At 39.3% G+C, this 15,819-nt stretch overlaps 2 protein-coding genes across 2 annotated transcripts; both read left to right on the top strand.

Moving 5' to 3' along the window:
* Positions 1-199: 199 nt before the first annotated feature.
* ube2ka (ubiquitin-conjugating enzyme E2Ka (UBC1 homolog, yeast)) lies at positions 200-7,250 on the top strand. The gene is made up of 7 exons (XM_007548235.2): positions 200-570; positions 1,096-1,189; positions 3,326-3,384; positions 3,493-3,575; positions 4,384-4,483; positions 5,794-5,922; positions 6,027-7,250. Exons 1-7 carry the CDS (start codon positions 508-510, stop codon positions 6,099-6,101), a joined length of 603 nt encoding a protein of 200 aa, XP_007548297.1. The 5' UTR covers positions 200-507; the 3' UTR covers positions 6,102-7,250.
* Positions 7,251-7,353: 103 nt separating this feature from the next.
* On the top strand, positions 7,354-15,497 carry LOC103135654 (neuronal acetylcholine receptor subunit alpha-9-II). The gene is made up of 6 exons (XM_007548491.2): positions 7,354-9,168; positions 9,470-9,615; positions 12,301-12,455; positions 12,633-12,813; positions 12,934-13,285; positions 13,359-15,497. The coding sequence occupies exons 1-6, from the start codon at positions 9,120-9,122 to the stop codon at positions 14,144-14,146; spliced, it is 1,671 nt and encodes a 556-aa protein (XP_007548553.2). The 5' UTR covers positions 7,354-9,119; the 3' UTR covers positions 14,147-15,497.
* The last annotated feature ends 322 nt before the right edge of the window (positions 15,498-15,819 follow it).

The raw sequence follows: 15,819 nt of genomic DNA, 5'->3' as shown, positions 1-15,819 counted from the left end.
ACACGTTATTTCTTATTTTTATCTCATTTTATTATTTGTTATATAACGGCACTTTTAATTTAGTCTTTTTTAGGTTTAGGTAAATAAATAAATAAATAAATAAATAAATAAATAAATAAATAAATAAATAAATAATAATGGGTTTTAATTGTAAATTGATCTACCAATGGGAGGGAGCGTTGACGGTGTTGATCACATGACCCTGTCTCCTCTAGACTGCATGCAGGTTTTGGTATTAAAATGTTTTCTGTTCTACCAACCATTGTGTTGTTGCTGCATATTTGAGATGACAGACTCACATTAAACTACTCCCCCCAGATTAAGCTTCCCACCAACTTCGGGGACCGACGAGACAGGAGGCGAACAACGTTCCAGCTGTTATTTTTGAGATCGTGTATTTTAAAAAAGTCAGGAGCTGTTGTCGGTAAAAGCAGCTAACGCTAGCTGACTGGTCGGACTGGCGACGAGGCCCCAACCAACCAACCGGACGGGAACACTGGGGGAACCATGGCCAATATTGCTGTTCAGAGGATAAAACGGGAGTTCAAGGAGGTTCTGAAGAGCGAAGAGGTTGGTTGTCGTGTTTGCCACTCTGAGTCGTACCTGAATTTATTTCACTTTCTGTGGCTGAATGAGTCACAGACGCTTGCTCACTAAAGTGGCTAGCTGTAAGCTAACTGTATCGGCTGTGATAATAAGTGGCGACAAACGTCAGCTCACCATAATGTGCCACTGTGGTCGTAAGTGTAGAGAGTAACAGTTGCTTTAAAATGGCCCAACATATTTTAGCTTGCAAAGTTTCTTGAGGATATTGCTAAGTAGGGTACCTTCTGTGGTTGCTAAGCTAGCCGGGGAAATCCAAGCAAATGTTGAGAGTTGTATTAATTAAAGCACACATCACCCACGTATTATCGTTACCCCAATATATAACATTTGAAATAAATTTGAAATCACTCTTACACATAGAGCTGTGAGTATGCAACAAGTTGTGGGCAACCTTTCATAATCCTGATGCATGAGTTGGCAATTAACGAGGGCTTGTTTATGACAGCATGGATGGTTAACTGCCAGTGTTTGCTCTTTTTGCTCTTCCAGACAAGCAAAAACCAAATAAAGGTAGACCTGGTTGATGAGAACTTCACAGAACTCAAAGGAGAAATAGCAGGGCCTCCTGACACGCCATATGAAGGTGAGGTAATTTTTAAGAGATGCTGCCAACTTTTGGTGATAATAAATAATAATAAAAAAATCACATTGCACAACTTTCTTGACATTAAGGTGCCATCGAATTGATATTTCGAAAAACTATATATATATATTTTCAAAAGCTGAAATCTATGGATTGTTTTTAGGTGTTGCCATGAATAATTTTTCAAGGTTTTTTTAATGGCTACAATAAAGGACAACTAGAAGCTGAAGCTTATTATGCTAATGTTTGTGAGTCACTACCATGTTTGATAGCATTAAACTGTTCAAACTAGTGTGGTAGCAGCAATGTAAAAGACGCTAAGCTAAAAAGCTACTTTTAGATGAATTGCTGTCAATAGCATGCTATCTAACATTGATTAAATTTATTGGGTTTTCATAAAATGTATTCAAAACAGTTTTAGCTAAAATTTCATCCCTCATACTATCGCTCTTTTAGCATGTTGACTAAGTAAATTAATTAATGGAAATGGAAATATATCGGCTTAAAATATATGAAAAGCAAATCTTTATTTTTCTAAAATGCTAACATTAGCAAGAGGGCTACCACTGGTATATTGACAATGTGCTCCATCTAGCATGGAAGCTATAGATTGTAAACTTGAATGCTATTGTTACCTCAACAGATAATTGATCGACATTGATTCACTCTATTCTGTTTAGAAACATTTGCCTTTAGGGCCACAGATACCTTAAAAACTAATGAGAGAAAAGTTCTAAAAGTACCCAGATTTGAAGGAGGGTTTGGAGAAGGGATGGTGTGAGAGTTGTAATTAGGGTTGGAAGTAGGGCTTTAAGGAGCATTGGGATTAGGGTTGCAAAGAGGGTCGTTAGGAGGGTTGGATGGAGAGTTTTAACTACGGTTGAAAGGGTGGCTGGAATTAGGGTTGGAATTAGCTTTGGCGGGTGGGTTGGTAGGTATTAGGGTTGGAATTAGGGTTTCAAATGAGGGCTGGAAGAAAAGTTGGAAGGACGGTTGGAATGATGGTCGGTGTTAAGGGTGGAAGGGTTCAGTTGGCGTAGGCTTTGTGTGAATTCATATCTGCCAGAGTGATGCATCTGTCAATCACCGTTCATCTTTTTTACATTCTAATTTGACACGCTTGAAGGCATGCCAAAAATAAGTTGTGCAGCAAATGATTTGTTATTGTTGGACAATTTATTAAGTGCAGAGAGCTATATTTAATCCCTATCATGGTCATCATCATCATAATGTCAAGCAACTGCTTGGATAACATTTTTTGAAAGACCACAGCATTTCAAGGGCCACACATTAAAACTGCTTGCCAAAAAAATATATTAGGCCAGTGAAATGGACTTTAATTGTTGCTGTGCAACATTTCCTTTAATTGCAATCAGAATCCATTTTGGAATATGTCGCAGTCTCGTGTTAATGTGTGCGTTAAGAAAATGTGCATGTGTAGCTCTACTATAAACTAAAATGGCAGAATTGATTGAATAGCAAGCATCTTTGCAAGATCTGCGTGTAAAATTGAATTGCAAAAAGTAATTGCATTATTGCTGTACATGTCGATTATGATTTAGAGCAGTTGACAAGACTTTAATGGCCCTCAACGACAAAAAACAATGTTTTTTTTTTTCTGACTGACGAGGTCAGAGTTATGGAGACATGCTGCTTGTTGCTGTTTTTTATGTTCATATACACCCATGGATATGTTGTACATTTATCTTGGAATTAACCTGCATAGCTACACATTGTTTTTATATATAGTATATTATTATTATTATTTTAATAACACAGTATTGTTTTCCTGTTTTGAGAACACATCCTTGCTGTAGAGTATTTTAGAGTTTTTATACTTTTTACCTTTGGGTGACTAAACATGTCTCCACACATAATTTGCTGCTGTGACACCTGAATTTCCCACTGTGGAACAATAAATGATGACTATTCTTTGATGATGTAAAAGAAAAGACTGGTGAATAAAATGTGGATTTACTGGAACCAGTACCGCTTCTGCAACATTCCTGACCTTTTGTATAGTTTTGCAGCACTACTCTTTACTAAATCAAGTTTAGCATCTTTCATCTGTGTTTTAAATTTCCTAGATATTCCAACCTCTTTCGTTTATTGTGTTACCGGTTGTGTTTTTGACAGGAGGTAGATATCAACTAGAAATTAAAATTCCAGAGACGTATCCATTCAATCCACCCAAGGTAAGGTTTCATTTGTTTTGTTGCGACTAACGATCTTCCTGCTGCGTAAAGAAATTCCCGTCACTCTGCTCATCTGTGCGCGTCTCCTTGCTTCTTTCAATACCTCAGGTGCGGTTTATCACAAAGATCTGGCATCCCAATATCAGCTCAGTCACAGGTGCAATATGTCTGGACATCCTTAAAGATCAGTGGTGAGTAAATCATTGCCAAGATTTTAAGTTTTTTTTTTTTAAATATTTTTTTCCAACTATGTAAGATAGAGTAAAGAATTAAGGCTAAATAAGATAATTGTGGCTCTTTCACATCTTCAACCCATCATTTCTAAGATGCATCGTAAATGTAAAAATATGAGGGAACGAAACACTTTGACTCATTTTTCATTTAAACAATCAGCAGCTGTTCATAATTATTGAAAGAGAACATGATCGGATGTGCCATGTAACTTAACAGCAATATAATCAATACTTGTGGCTCGCCTTTTAAGTAAACATATCCTGTGGAGAATTATGTGTTCTTGCCGAGGTTCCCATCATACATTGCTGCTCGGTTTCTAACACTGGTGGAGTAAATCAAAACCTTAAGGGAACAGATGGACTACAGCCATGCCAACAAAATGCTTCCTATAGTGAACAGAGCGAACCGATCCCCACCATGCAGAATAACACGACGGGGGCCTGACTTGTTTATTTCCTCTGTGTATCATTGCATTTGCACTGCTGATTTGCTTATGCTCCTCAGATGGTCTATATAATTAAGTGTTGCTGTTGGTAATACCTCGATTATTGGCAGTTTTCAGTTGAGTATTTTGTTACCCTACCTATAATAATGGAGCTGATTCAAATGTATCAGTTTCTGCTTCATCTTGTATAGATTTGAATGCGCCACTGAAGCTTGGATGGATGGTTAATCATACTGTTGAGTGCACTCGTGTGTAAGCACATGTTTTGTTTGTCGTTTCTGAGCTCTTTTAGTTCGTTGCTCATTGTGATGATGTTTCAGGGCAGCAGCCATGACACTGAGGACGGTCCTCTTGTCATTACAAGCCTTACTGGCAGCAGCAGAACCAGATGATCCACAGGATGCTGTGGTAGCCAATCAGGTGTGTGCGTGTTTGTTTTTCAGTTTTATGTATGAATCTGTAGTTTCCTAAAATTCACTGTTTGATCATATTAAAACATGAACTACCCCCTTGTTTGTATTTGTACTGAAAACTTTTTCAGGTCAAAGTTTTTTCATTTATTATTTCTGACTTCTTTCAGCATAAACTATTAAAACTTACAATTCGACCTACAACTTTTTGTTTTACTTCATTTCTTACAGAATGACTTGGAAATTTTTATACTTTTTTTTTATGTAAAAAAAAAAAAGTTTGAGCTGCTACATCCCGTTTATCAGTTCATGTATGCAGCGCATTATTCAAGTAAGGTGTACAAAACTATGGTCTGAGGATTCCCTTACTATAGTCTGGGCTTTAAATGCATTAGCTGAACTTTAATTTGTTTAAAGGTTTAGTTGAATTCTTTCTGACAAAGGTAAAGATATGAACTTTTCTCCGGATTCTTTGGATGCGTAGGCGTTCAAGACCGTCAACTTTAATGATACTCTTATTGCCTTTTAACAGGTTTCTGGCTAAATATGTCTGGCACGCCATTGGGTACAAAAAGATCGACTAAAACTTGATTTAAAAATTTATTACGAGTAAACAACAGAGTGTAAATGCATCTTTCGGGTATTTTTGGCTTTTTGAGCAACACAAACAATTTTTTTATTTCATATTTAATGTGCTTTCTTTTACAACATGAGACTGTATTAATTACCGTGCAAATAAATGTTGAGGGCTCACAGCACCAGTAATGATTCTAAGTTTATAAAAAATAATTCTTTGATGCACTTTTGGGATGTAGTTGTTTTTGTCAAGGACATAAATTAATCCGTGATTCAGCAGTAGAGCAGTTTAAACTTTAAAAGAGCAGATCTGGCTTCGTGCCTGCATTATTTTGAACTGAAGACTTTGTTCTTTGTCCATTTGAAAACTATTAGCTGCTATAAATGCTTTTTGACTGATGAACTGGATCATTTATGTAAAGAACTACTACACTTTGGAACTTGAGCAAGATGCATTTACTGTAATAATGTGTCAATAATATAGAAGTACTCAAGTGTTTATAAAATCTTTACTAAAAAGGACATTGCAATTGTATTTGCTTTAATTTTTTTTTGTACGACCTAATAAAATGATATGTTTGTAAACTTCATGAATTTGTCGGCATAAAGTGGCAAAGCTGGCAATTTTTTCCCAACCTGATATGATCCAAACAGAGAAAACAAGATGCCTTTTAGTTGAAAACAAGCCGTCTGTTGATCCCCCTTCCATAAACTCATTTTTTTGTTTGTTTGTTCACCCCTCAGTACAAGCAGAATCCAGAGATGTTTAAACAGACGGCAAAACTCTGGTCTCACATCTACGCAGGAGCTCCCGTCTCCAGTCCGGAGTACACACGCAAAATAGACAAACTCTGTGCCATGGGCTTTGAAAAAGTGAGCATGCCTCAGTAAACTTTTACGTTTCTCTCTTCACCAGTGTGTGTCACGGCGCTGCGTGACACTGCAGATTAAAACCAAACCTTTGTTTTTGTCTCCAGAATGCAGTAATAGTGGCGTTGTCGTCAAAATCCTGGGATGTGGAGACTGCAACAGAGCTCCTCCTCAGTAACTGAATTTTGACACCCGTCGTGTTCCTCTTGATCCACACGTCTGTCTTCAACTATACACGCCGTCTTTCCTCCAAACTCCCGCTGTCTGAAGGCGAATCCTGCTCGATCCTACCCTCTGTTTTACATCGGACACGTTCCCCTTCTCCTCTCTATCCTCACCGTGTGACATCTCCTCTGTCACGTCTGCTGTATCACACTCCAATCATCTGCTCTGTCAGCTCTTACCTCTGGTTTCTTTAAGGCCACCCAACATTCCACTTAGTGATACAATCAGAAATCCACATCTAACTCCCACTTGGAAACAAAATAGAAACCAAACCCCACCCACATCTGTCACTCTGTCCCAGTTTTCTGGCTCTGTCCAAAAAGCGGCTGTTAGCGGCTTATCCTTGCCTATGCAGTGCATTTATTTTCATTCATGCTAACCTTTTCTTTGTAGAGGGTCAAGCCATTTAAAGCAGCTTTGTTTTAGGTTTTGCTCCTGATTCTTATTCAATAAACTTTTGGCTTGTTTTCCAAAAAAAAAAAAAAAAAAAAAGAAAGAAATCCGTTCTAAAAATTATTGCTCCCAACTCATGGGGTTCAGTGTCTTTGGACAGTTGAAACGAAATCAGTTTTTTGACATCAACAGTGTGGTGAAAACTGAGAACATCTGGCTAACGATATATTGCAGTGTCGGTATATTTAATCTGAAGAAAAGATGAGCATCGGAGTAAACCCCAATCACATTTTTTGTTCTGTCACAGAGGAGGTCAGCGCCGACTGTAGTACACCGTGTAGGTGGGCTTATTCTGCGTTCTTGAAAACAACTCATTAAGCGTCTTGCAGGTGTTCTCACAGTAGCCATCCTCATGCCAAGTTTCTCCCCCACTCCTCATCAGTCAACATCTGGCAGCTCCTGTTGGAGATTCCTCTCCTCCACTTTTGCCACATAGCTTGAAATAACTTTTCTTCATCTGGCCTTCTCCTTTTCTTTTTAAAACACTTTTATTTAGGAACATGGGTGCATTTGATTTCTTGTTTTTAATCTGAGAGAAACAAAATTGATGTTCAACACAACCTGTGACAAGTCTAGAATATGACATCTTAATTGCATCAACAAATAAATGTCAATGACTCATCTGTAAATAAAAAGATTAAAGTCTGTGTAAATTAATCTGTGCTCTGCTTTTTTTTTTCTGTTGAAAATGCTCTTTGTGCAAAAATATTTAAACCTCAAACATTGTGTATATTCAGCCTCCTGAGTCATTAGTGTGTAGAATGACTATTTGCTGCAACTACAGACGAAAGTATTTTGGGATATTAATCGATTGTTTTGCACCCTTTGCAAAATGGCTCAAACTCAGGCACATCTGTAAAATTTTCAAGTCTTGCTGCAAAATTTTTTGAATTTAGATTTGGAATTTTGACTGCATTCATTCTAGAAGGTGAACGTCAACATCTTTTTAATGTGAAGACATTTAAAGTATATGAAAACCTATTTCATACACTTATGCATTTCCTTAAAAGGTTAACCATAACTGTTGATAAACAGATGATTTATTTATGCTCACGGCAACCTTGGTTTATACATTTAATTGCTTCTGCATGCATTTGAATAAAAATCAAGGCTGACACACTACAGTAACTCAGGGATTCAACTTGCAGGGGTTTACTTTGCAGTAAAAATGGTGCAAACCCTTCAATTTAAAAAAAAAAAAAAAAAACACATTCAGCGGCTAAGCATATCCTAAATTGTGTGGAGTCATAAAGCTGCTTTTGCATTCAGCTCATGCACAGTATCCTTTTTAAGAACTTTGAGAAGGATGCTTGTGAGCTATGTCCAGTTTTCAGGTTTTTGCCTTTCTTTTGTTGGAAACGGAAGGTACAACAGATGACTTGTTTAATACCAACTTGTGCCTCTGAATCCATCCACAAATCCTGCCAGTTAAATGAACCTTTTTCACCTTGCTTGCACCAAATACCACTCTATAAAGTGATGAGATGTTTGGATTGAATTTTACTGCTCTGCAAAATTCATCCACCCCCAGGCTGTTTCTTCTGTTGCATATTTGAGTTCACAAAATTGAGCTCTGAGGCTCAATATTGCTATGCTGTAAAATTTGAAGTTACTGTAATCCAACTTTTGAATTCATCCTGTCCATAAAATAAATCTATGTAGAATTTTATATACACTGATCATGGCTGCATTGAATTTAGTTTTTTTTTCTTTTTTAGGCGAGAATGATTTTCTTAGATTTTTTTTTTTTTTACTATATTTTTTAATTTATTGTGGGTTCTTTCCACTGACTACAGGATCCAAATTAAACTTACAGGCTGAAGTATATATACATTCATCCTGGGCAGATGGAATTGTAAAGAAGAAACACTACCTCTAAAGTCTTTGTCTACTCAAATCAACATCTACGCTGGTAAAACTTGAAGACTGGGTGTTCCAACAGGGCAGTGATCCCTGACATATGTCAGTTTCAGCCATATATGACCTTTACGATGGCCTCAGAATTGCTGCTGCAAACGTCTCTTAAAACAGTTTTTCCGATAAATTTGAGGTCTAAATTGAATAGCCTCATGATGAAGCCCCTGGAAAACAATTATACCAAATGAGATCACTTTAAAAGTAACGTATCTCACATTTCTCGCCCCTTTTTTTCCTTAAAGGGTTTTATAATGTTGCATGCGCAGAGCGCTGGCCCTCCTGGATGTACGGCATAGTTGAAAGGAGAAAAAAAAAAAATTCTGTATGTGTAGTGAGGCGATGATTCGTGGGCATCCTGTTTCCCTCGCTCTGCTGCTGCTGCTATGTGATAGCCAGAGTTTGTTTCCGTGTCCCCGTCAGCCAGACATGCTGCCTCCCCCGCCAAGCAGTGAGAGCTGCAGGGACGGCCAGATGAAACGGTGCCCCGCTATCTACAACTGAGTTCAACTGGGGTTGAACGGGCATCATGTAAGCGTTTCAGGGGAAGGAAGCTGTTGGATTTCTTCTTTAAGTTACCTTAGCTTTGATCTGGGAGATATCTAGAGATGTTCAGGACGATCCAGGTGATCTGTTTGATAGTGCTGCTCCCTGAAGGTGAGTTGGGAACATTGTGTTTTTCTCCTACACATTTGGCTTTTCTTATTTTATTTTTATGTTGTTTTTTTTGTAGTTTTTATAATCAAATAGGTATAGTTTAATAGGCGCACATGGCATTTATGCCATTTGTTTGAATGATATGTTGTTTAAAAATGCAATTTGAGTATAGAAGTTGGCAACAATAAAGAAAACATTTTCCAGTGTTATGAAATGATAACCCATGATCTACAGCTTGGAAAAACGACAATTTGTAATCGTCTCATCTAAACCAGAACCTCGTCTTATTTTGCCCCTTCAGTGGTTTACTGCGCTCAGGGCCAATATGCCCAGAAGCTCCTGAACGACCTGATGGATAATTACTCCAGCGCCCTGCGGCCTGTGGAGGACACGGACAGAGCGCTCAACGTTACCTTACAGATCACCCTCTCTCAGATCAAAGACATGGTGGGTACTGGGTTACGAGCCGGTCTCATAAGGTACTGTGCACTAAAATGCCACATATTCAGAGTTGGGTAATAACTAATTGCATTAACTCACATTTACTTGAGTTACTTTTTGGAAAAACAAACAAACAAAAAAAACAATGTACTTTTAGGGGTATTTTTATTGTGCTGCAGTGGGACGGCCAAGTCGAGGATTGAGGCCTCCGTTCGTGAGTTGCGGGCTTCGTCCCCGTGCTGCCGCTGTGCCCTGTGCTGCACTTTTTGCTTTTACTTGAAATTTTATTACGAAGTACACATTTCTGGATAGTTTTCCCACTGTGAGTAACTTCACTGAATGAAGAACAAGCTTATTCAGGCCAAAAATTCAGGACACATGTCCAGTTTCTAACAAAGTTTCATAAGTTTTACTTTATTCCAAATAAAACAAAATTTATTTGGATTTTTTTTTTTTTTAACTTGATTTTGTAATTTTGTTATTTTTATTTTTGTCCTTGAAATATAACTTTATGTTTTGGTCCATCTGATTATTATGTAGTTTTTAAATGTTAAATGGTTGATGTTGTGATCAGTTACTCGCCCTTTTTCACCCAATGCTTTTTAGTCTTACTTGATTAATTTCTTGGATGGCTACTTTTACTTTCGCTTGAGTAAAAATATTTTGAAGTTATGCTACTCTTACGTGAGTACAGTGCTTTCGCTGCTCTGCCCACCTCTGCACACATTAAAGCGTTCCACACATTAAACATTTCCACTCTGAAGCAAGTAAAGCGTTTAAAAATCCCAAATGATCCATCTTCAATCATAGTTTTGCATTCAAAATGTGATGATTCTGGGCACAATGTTTTTCAGTAGCATGACAAAAATAACAATGCTACTCGCTTAGTCACATTGCTGTAAAACATAATAGTTCTGATGAAATTAATTTGTTAAAAGCAGAGAAAACACAACGAGCTGAGATGAATCACATGAAAATAAAACGGATTGCTTGTGCTGAATGTTCCAGAGGGCGAGTTTTCCCTGAATTATCGTCACTGCATTGATGCAGCAGATCCCTCGGAGCTTTAACCACTGGTGGTAATAAACCAGAGGCAGACCCTGTACCTGTTAAAACCTCCCTGTATGGCCTGCTTGTACACAACTGGTTCAGATTCCCGTTCAGGTTCAGTGACGTGTCACCCACCCCTCGGTGAGTCACCAGCTGAATTGTGAATGCGTTTAGAGAGACCGCGCACCACCTTAATGTAATCTATCTACCAAGCTGTGTGTTGCTGCTGGCTTGTTATATCAGAGTACACATGAAAGAGAGCTGTGCAAAACTCTGAGGGTGTTTTGTTACTCGATGCGGCTCTTTGTTCTTTGCTTATGGGCCCTCTTTCACCTGATATTGATAGACGACCCTGGACTTCTGTTGTCTTGAACGTTTCAGTGTCTCTTGCCAAGCTGTGTTGTTGAGCGTCAAAGAAAGAAATGAAGGGCTCGTGTCTTTTGTTGCAACTTTTGCAGGATGTTTAGGGCACTTCTGTTCTTGATTATGAATCAACATAGATTACAGAAAGCATATCAGGATCTACAGCAGGCTGCTGCAGGGAATGTAATCCAAGTCCTGCCCTGACAGCCCCCAGACTATAAAGTATTAATGCCCTTGAATTTGTGGAAGTGGAAGCAAAAATTTGCTTAGCTTTCATTGCTTCTTATAAGTAAAAAATCTGCAAGATATGGATTTAATTTGTATTCAGTCTTTCTAACTCTGATGCTCCACTCCTGAGTCAACACTGCAAATAAAATCCCCTTTATTGCAATTTACAGCTAGAACAGTTTTAAAGTTTGTCTCTATCAGCTTTGCACACCAGGAGTCGGATTGGATGACGAGAATATGAGCATAGATTTTTTTTGAGTCTCTCCATACATTCTCAGATGGATTTAGCTGTGGACTTTGACTGGGCCATTCCAACACATGGGTCTGCTTATCTAAGCCACTCTGGCTGTTCAGGGTCGCTGTCCTGCTGGAAGGTGAAACTTCACCCCAGTCTAAAGTCTTTTAGAGACGTTTAGCTTCATCTTCAAATCAAAATGAACAGATCTTTATTATTATTACTTTATAATAATTCTTACACAGTTGGTATTTATCAGGTTTAAAAATACAGTATTTAACAAAAAAACACACAATAGACAGACAGTAGTCTTCCAAAAAGATTTACCCACCTGATCTGTGCATCACTGCAGCTCCTCCAGAGTCACCATGCTCCTCTCTGCTGATCCTCTCATTAATTGTCTCCATGGCCTGGCCTGTCAGTTTAGGGGGACAAGCTTGACTCGGTTGGTTTGCAATTATAAGACACACTTTCCACTTTTGAATAATGGATTGAACAGTTCTTTTTGAGATGTTCAAAATTTGTGGTATTGTTTTATAGCCTAAGGTTGCTTTATACTTCTCCACAGCTTTATTTCTGATCTGTCTATTGTGTTCCTTGGTCGTAATGACACAGTTTTTTCACTAATGTTCTGTAATGTCCACTTCCATGTGAAGTGGACGGAATGGAAGATTCTGTCCACCGAGATTAGATATAACTTATTACAGATATTAGATCTAGCTTTAAATATTTTGCTCTCCCCATGCTTTTTCACTGTGAGTGTTTTTAAATAGCTTTTCTCATCTTTGTGCCTTTTTATGCGTGTGTGTGTGAAGGACGAGAGGAACCAGGTGCTGATTGCCTACCTGTGGATTAGGCAGACGTGGCACGACGCCTACCTGAGATGGAACACAGAAGACTACGACGGTCTGGACGTCATCCACATACCCAGCAGTCTGGTGTGGCGGCCCGACCTCGTCCTCTATAACAAGTACGCCAGTACGTCGTCCAGCGCCAAGACATGTTCACGCCAGATATCCATCTGAGAGAAACTGTGAAAATGTTCTTGGTGGCCTGTTTGGATGAAATATCACCAAAATTACACGTTGATTGCGTCGTCCATTTTTAGTTATTTTGTTGGGAGTCAACTTTTCTTTTCTACCTTCAGAGCTGATGATGATTTCTCGGGTCCAATGGACACCAACGTCAGGCTGCGCTACAACGGAGAGATAACTTGGGATGCTCCTGCCATCACTAAGAGCTCCTGTGTTGTGGACGTCTCTTACTTTCCATTTGACAGCCAGGAATGCAATCTCACCTTCGGTTCTTGGACGTACAATGGCAACCAGGTGAAGAAAGACGGGGGTTTCGTGCGGGACTTATTTTCTGTAGTGACACATTTGTAGGTATCTGTCTTCTCAAATTTCAGTGCGCCATTTCTGCTTTGTCATCCATCTCTCCACTTCCAGGTGGATATCATTATGGGCATGGATAGTGGTGACCTCTCTGATTTTGTGGAAAATGTGGAGTGGGAATGCCACGGGATGCCGGCCACGAAGAACGTGATAATGTACGGCTGCTGCTCTGACCCGTACCCAGACATCACCTACACTGTGCTCCTGCAGCGCCGCTCCTCCTTCTACATCTTCAACCTCCTCCTGCCGTGCTTCCTGATCTCCTTCTTGGCTCCTCTGGGATTCTACTTGCCCGCAGACTCTGGGGAGAAGGTTTCCCTCGGGGTGACGGTTCTCCTGGCTCTCACCGTGTTCCAGCTCATGGTGGCCGAGAGCATGCCACCATCAGAAAGTGTGCCTCTCATAGGTGAGAGTGTATTTTTATTGTTGTGTGAACTGAATAAAGTATCATTCTGTTCATGTTTGCACTTGTTCCACAGGGAAGTACTACATTGCCACCATGACCATGGTCACGGCCTCCACAGCGCTCACCATTTTCATCATGAACATTCATTTCTGTGGCGTAGAGGCCAAGCCAGTCCCACACTGGGCCAAAGTGCTCATCATCGACTACATGTCCAAGATTTTCTTTGTCTACGAAGTGGGCGAGAACTGCGCTTCTGGCTCTTCTTCGTCATCATCTTCTCACTACCTCCAGGATGACTTTTGCCACCCGCAGGTCAACTCTCACATTCACGCGAATGGAAACCCCCTGGGCCCCGGCAGCCAGGAGGACCAGCAGCACCACCACAGGTACCCGCGGCCCCAGCCCTCCAAGCAGCACCAGCAGCACAGAGTGAAAGTGCAGCACCACATTATGAGAGAAGAGAGCAGCCATCTCTCCAGATCCGCACCTGGAAGATATGAAGGCTCCAACGGTAAAATCACAACGAGCGACTGCTGCATGGAAGACCAGAAGCCTCCAGGTCACCTGGAGGACCAAAACTTTCCATGCTGTCCTGAAGACAAAAAGCCTCCACCTCAGGGTCCCACCGTGACCTTTGGCCCCTGTGTGTTTTGCAGCTTTGGCAGCGGGTTTCCTAACGTGGACACCAAGCTGGTCCGCAACGTGGAGTACATTGCTAATTGTTTCCGAGAGCAGAAGGCCACATGTGCCAAGGGGGCAGAGTGGAAGAAGATTGCTAAGGTGATGGACAGGTTCTTCATGTGGATTTTCTTCGTCATGGTTTTCCTTATGAGCATTCTCGTAATTGGCAAGGCGAAATGACCAGCCGGTGTGGCTGGAAATCAGACCCAATCAACGCTCTGTGGTCTGATGCAAACTGACGATAAGATCGTATCATGGTCAACATTTGCTGTTATAAATGTGTGAGAGTTGATTCGTAGGGGTGGAATATTAATGAAAAAGATAGAAAATGGCAGAGAAAATTTGTTCTCTGTCATTAACAAGCAATGTGTGCTATACGTCAACAAGAAAAATGTTGAATTAACAACGAAATGGCATTTTAGCCTTACAGAAGGTTTCTAAAATTTCCATTTTGCAATTCAAGACTCAAATTGTCAGATATCTCTGATCATTACACGTTTTATGTGATTTGATCTGTTATTTTTTTTCTCACAGTGTTTAGGTTTGGCATCTTTTTTTTTTTCTTTTTTTTTTAATCTTTCTGTCTTGAAATAAGGCTTTTGGTTCATTTCTGCCCAGGTAACTTCTTGTAACGGGTCTGGTTTAAGAGTGGCTTACACAGGAGGTGTGACCTAGTTGTAACTCAGGTTTTATTCTTGGCTCTTGAGTCTCTGGCCACAACCACGACTTGTTAACCGTCCAGACGTTTTTATTCAGGATGGTTTCACTAGCCTGTCAATGGTATTATCATCACCGATGCGTTCGGCTTTTCTGCCATATTTTTCCTTCCACTCAACTTTCCATTAACGTACTTGATGCAAGCTCTGAACATCTGTTTTCCTATGTATGACTGTGATGCCTATAACATGATATTTCTGCATCAAAAAAAATTGTAACATTAAAATTTTCTGGGTGACAAAATTTTAAGTTTGTGTTCAGCTGTAAGTAAAAGAAAAATCAAAATTAATAGAAATAAAAGGTTGAAATACAAAGGAAACTCATCAGGGGATCCCAAATAAAATGTTCAGTTCATTTTGCTGTTGCAACTATATAATTATATCCATATCAGAATACTGTGATCTGAACCTCTTTGTTGCAAATAAACTTTCAACATCTTATTAATTTGAGGTAAGGTTTTTCAGCTTGTTATGTTAGGAGCATTCCTTCATTTTCTCATTATCTCGAAACATCAAAGCCCTGTTTTCTGAGATTATGGGAGGATTTTCTTTAATTATAATTTTAATGCAGAGAGTGTGATAGTGATGCTGGCAGGTGGGTGAAAACATAAATTTCGGTCATAGATTAGATCTGAGTGTCGCAATAGTGATGCTGAAGGAAGAAGCCACACATTTTGAGACATTAATCATCTTTCAATCTTCTAAGCAATTTCTAGTCATTCTCAGTTTCAGTCTATCCATGTTGGTACAAATGTATTTTTTAAACCGTCTTTCATTGTCAATGCATATCCAGATTTGGAGAAAAAAAAAAAAAAGACTTTGTACAACCTCTGTTTAGTGCGTATTAAACTTGTTAAATTCTTTGCTATTCTTCTCCAGCTTCACAATATGGCCTGTTTATGAAAGCAATATATTCATATATTCCTCTAGTCTTATTGATAATTTATTTTCCCAAGCAATCGAGTCCACACGTGTAGCATGCCGACACACTCATAGTTTTGATTTGAATGTTCGTCATCGTCTGATCACTGACTGAACACACGTGGGTGGATCTGCTGTCAAGTTAAAATATGACCAGCGGAGACAGCACATGTCTTATTAACAACTCTGAAATCAGATGCCTCAGGGCTACGAGGT

The sequence above is a fragment of the Poecilia formosa genome, unplaced genomic scaffold (assembly GCF_000485575.1).
Source record: "Poecilia formosa unplaced genomic scaffold, Poecilia_formosa-5.1.2 Scaffold26, whole genome shotgun sequence".
In the NCBI taxonomy this organism is placed as follows: Eukaryota; Metazoa; Chordata; class Actinopteri; order Cyprinodontiformes; family Poeciliidae; genus Poecilia; species Poecilia formosa.
This window is presented reverse-complemented; position numbering and strand designations above follow the sequence as displayed.